General features: G+C 46.0%; 1 protein-coding gene across 1 annotated transcript in view; it reads left to right on the top strand.

The window, feature by feature from the left end:
• The window catches only part of LOC143039705 (lachesin-like), a 320265-nt gene that overhangs the window by 316649 nt on the left and 1116 nt on the right, over positions 1-2500 (top strand). Inside the window, exon 9 of the mRNA XM_076209943.1 lies at positions 957-1160. Coding sequence (XP_076066058.1) covers positions 957-1160 — 204 coding nt within the window. The remainder of the gene's footprint in view (positions 1-956; positions 1161-2500) is intronic.

Here is a 2500-nt window from a genome sequence, read left to right as displayed (position 1 = left end):
CTAATTGCGGCAGACCCTAAAGCGAGAAAGCTGGTGGTGCGAGGCCGACATAACACAAGTGCCATCTGGGGAGAAGACGAGGAGGAGGGGGAGGAGGAGGAGGAGGAGGAGGAGGAGGAGGAGGAGGGGGGGAGGAAGAGGGGCGAGGCCTTCGGAGGGAGCAAGATGTCGTCGAATTTTGTCCATCGTCTCGACGAACTTTATGGTCGACGGTGCTAAAATGTCCTTACCGTTGGAGACAAATAAATAGATAATAAGAACATGAATAATATAATAATAATAGCAATAATACCCAAAGAAACACACACACACACACACACACACACACACACACACACACACACACACTCTAGTGGACACTTGGAACAATCTGGATAATGAAATAGTGTGCGCAAAAACCATTCATGAGTTTAAAAGTAAACTAGACACCGCGAGATACAAAGGCGGGACACCATGAGCATAGCTCCCCTTCCCGCAAAAAAACTAGGTAAATACACACACACACACACACATATATATATATATATATATATATATATATATATATATATGTGTGTGTGTGTGTGTGTGTGTGTGTGTGTGTGTGTGTGTGTGTGTGTGTGTGTGTGTGTGTGTTATAAGAAGCTCCGCCACTGGGACTCGAACTTTTGCATATGCGACTACGTACCGCACAACAAGAACGTTACCATTTCACCAAACTTGACCGTACAAGCGAATGACCCGGAGCCAGACCTGACATTTCCCTGACGACGCTCAGCTTGGCACATCATGTTATCGTAATCTCATCGAGTCTTTATTTCAGGCGAGCCATCCCACAAGTGTGTGAAGTTATGACAAATGGATTAAGAAGCTCCGCAAGTGGGACTCGAACCTTTGTATGTGCTCCTTCTTACCACGAAACAAGAGCCTCGTCGCTGTCCCAGCATCATCCTCACATCCTCTCCTCTTGTTCACAGACATCCCGCCGCCCACCACCACGCCCTCACGCCCATCGCCGCCCTTCGTAGAGACGAACCGGCTGGACGACTACGAGGTGGACACGCACACGGGACGGTCCAAAGACGCCCACAACTCGCCCGTGCCCTTCAATCCTTCGTCAGGGTCTTCCTCGGGCAAGAACTCGAAGTTCTCCGACAACGGGTTCAGCGAGGGCTCTGGAGGTATGTGTGTTGTTGCCTTGGTTGTCCATTCTGTCCCTTTCCCGGGTTCATACCCAGAGACGATCTCCCGTTAATAGGTTCATAAAGGGCTAATTTCCTTCAACTTCGTTGAGATCTCAGAGTAGATATGATGAACACAAAGTGCATACACAGTGTATGCACAGACATGTGCATATTCAGCTAAGAATACATGAGGTATTCAGTATTTCTTCGTTATTCACACTTTTACATATACTTTTTCAAAGTCAAAGGTTCGTGTGTACTAATATCTATCTAAAGGAGGGTGTCACAATGTTCAGTGGTAATTTACTTATTTTCTTTGAAGTACAGTTTCCTACATATATCCTTTACCACCTAGGAATGCTTGGGCCAGCTAGGTCAGATCTCTGGCACACACACACACACACACACACACACACACACACACACACACACACACACACACACACATACATACATACACACTCACACACACACACGTACACACACACATACATACACACACGTACACACATACACACACACGATCAGTGACAATATGATCCTGGTGGGTGACTTTAATTGTAAAAAGGTGAACTAGGAGAAATTGGAAACAAGTGAAAATGGAGACTCATGTACTGGTGCTCTCTTAAATGTAATCATGGAAAATACAGTAATTTTTCTCTTATCAAGAGGAAAGAGGGAAGGAGAGCAAGAGAAGAAGGGAGGGAGAAGTGACGAGAGGAATAGGGTGTAGGAAGAGGAAGGTAGAAAAGTGAAGGAGAGAGAGAAGGTGAGAGAGAGAGGGGGTAGGATGAGAAAGAAAATAGCAAGGGAGGGAGGTGGGAGTGAGAGAGAGAGAGAGAGAGAGAGAGAGAGCGTGAACGAAAAAGAAGGGGAGCATAGGTCATAGAAGATATGATTATGTTGATGTATTTTTATGTGTGTTTTCCAGTCCCCGATGTCAGTTTAGTTTGCCTGGCTGGTTTGCCATCCACGCTGGGGTGGGGCTAACTTATGTGGGGAACTGTACATTGTACAAAACTTAAACTTTTATCTTCCACTGTACAAACAAGGAACATAGTTTGAATTAATTATTTTTTGGGGGGATTGATCAAATCACTTGGCGACAGCCAGAATAAAACGAGAAGTGCCCCAGCCGGCACAGAAGGGGATCAACATTCCATAGGTATCAGATGCCCCCCCACGGGGGAGATAATCATCCCCTGGGAGGGAATATTCTTTCATGAGATCCCTCCCCAGGGGTTATTGCTCCATCACCTAGAGCGGGAAAGACTTTTGAAACCTCGGGTACAATATTCATCCCCTGGGGGAGGCTTTTGAAACCAAGGGTTCAATAT

This window comes from Oratosquilla oratoria, chromosome 27 (genome assembly GCF_046742065.1).
Source record: "Oratosquilla oratoria isolate Oo_2021 chromosome 27, ASM4674206v1, whole genome shotgun sequence".
Classification (NCBI taxonomy): domain Eukaryota; kingdom Metazoa; phylum Arthropoda; class Malacostraca; order Stomatopoda; family Squillidae; genus Oratosquilla; species Oratosquilla oratoria.
This window is presented reverse-complemented; position numbering and strand designations above follow the sequence as displayed.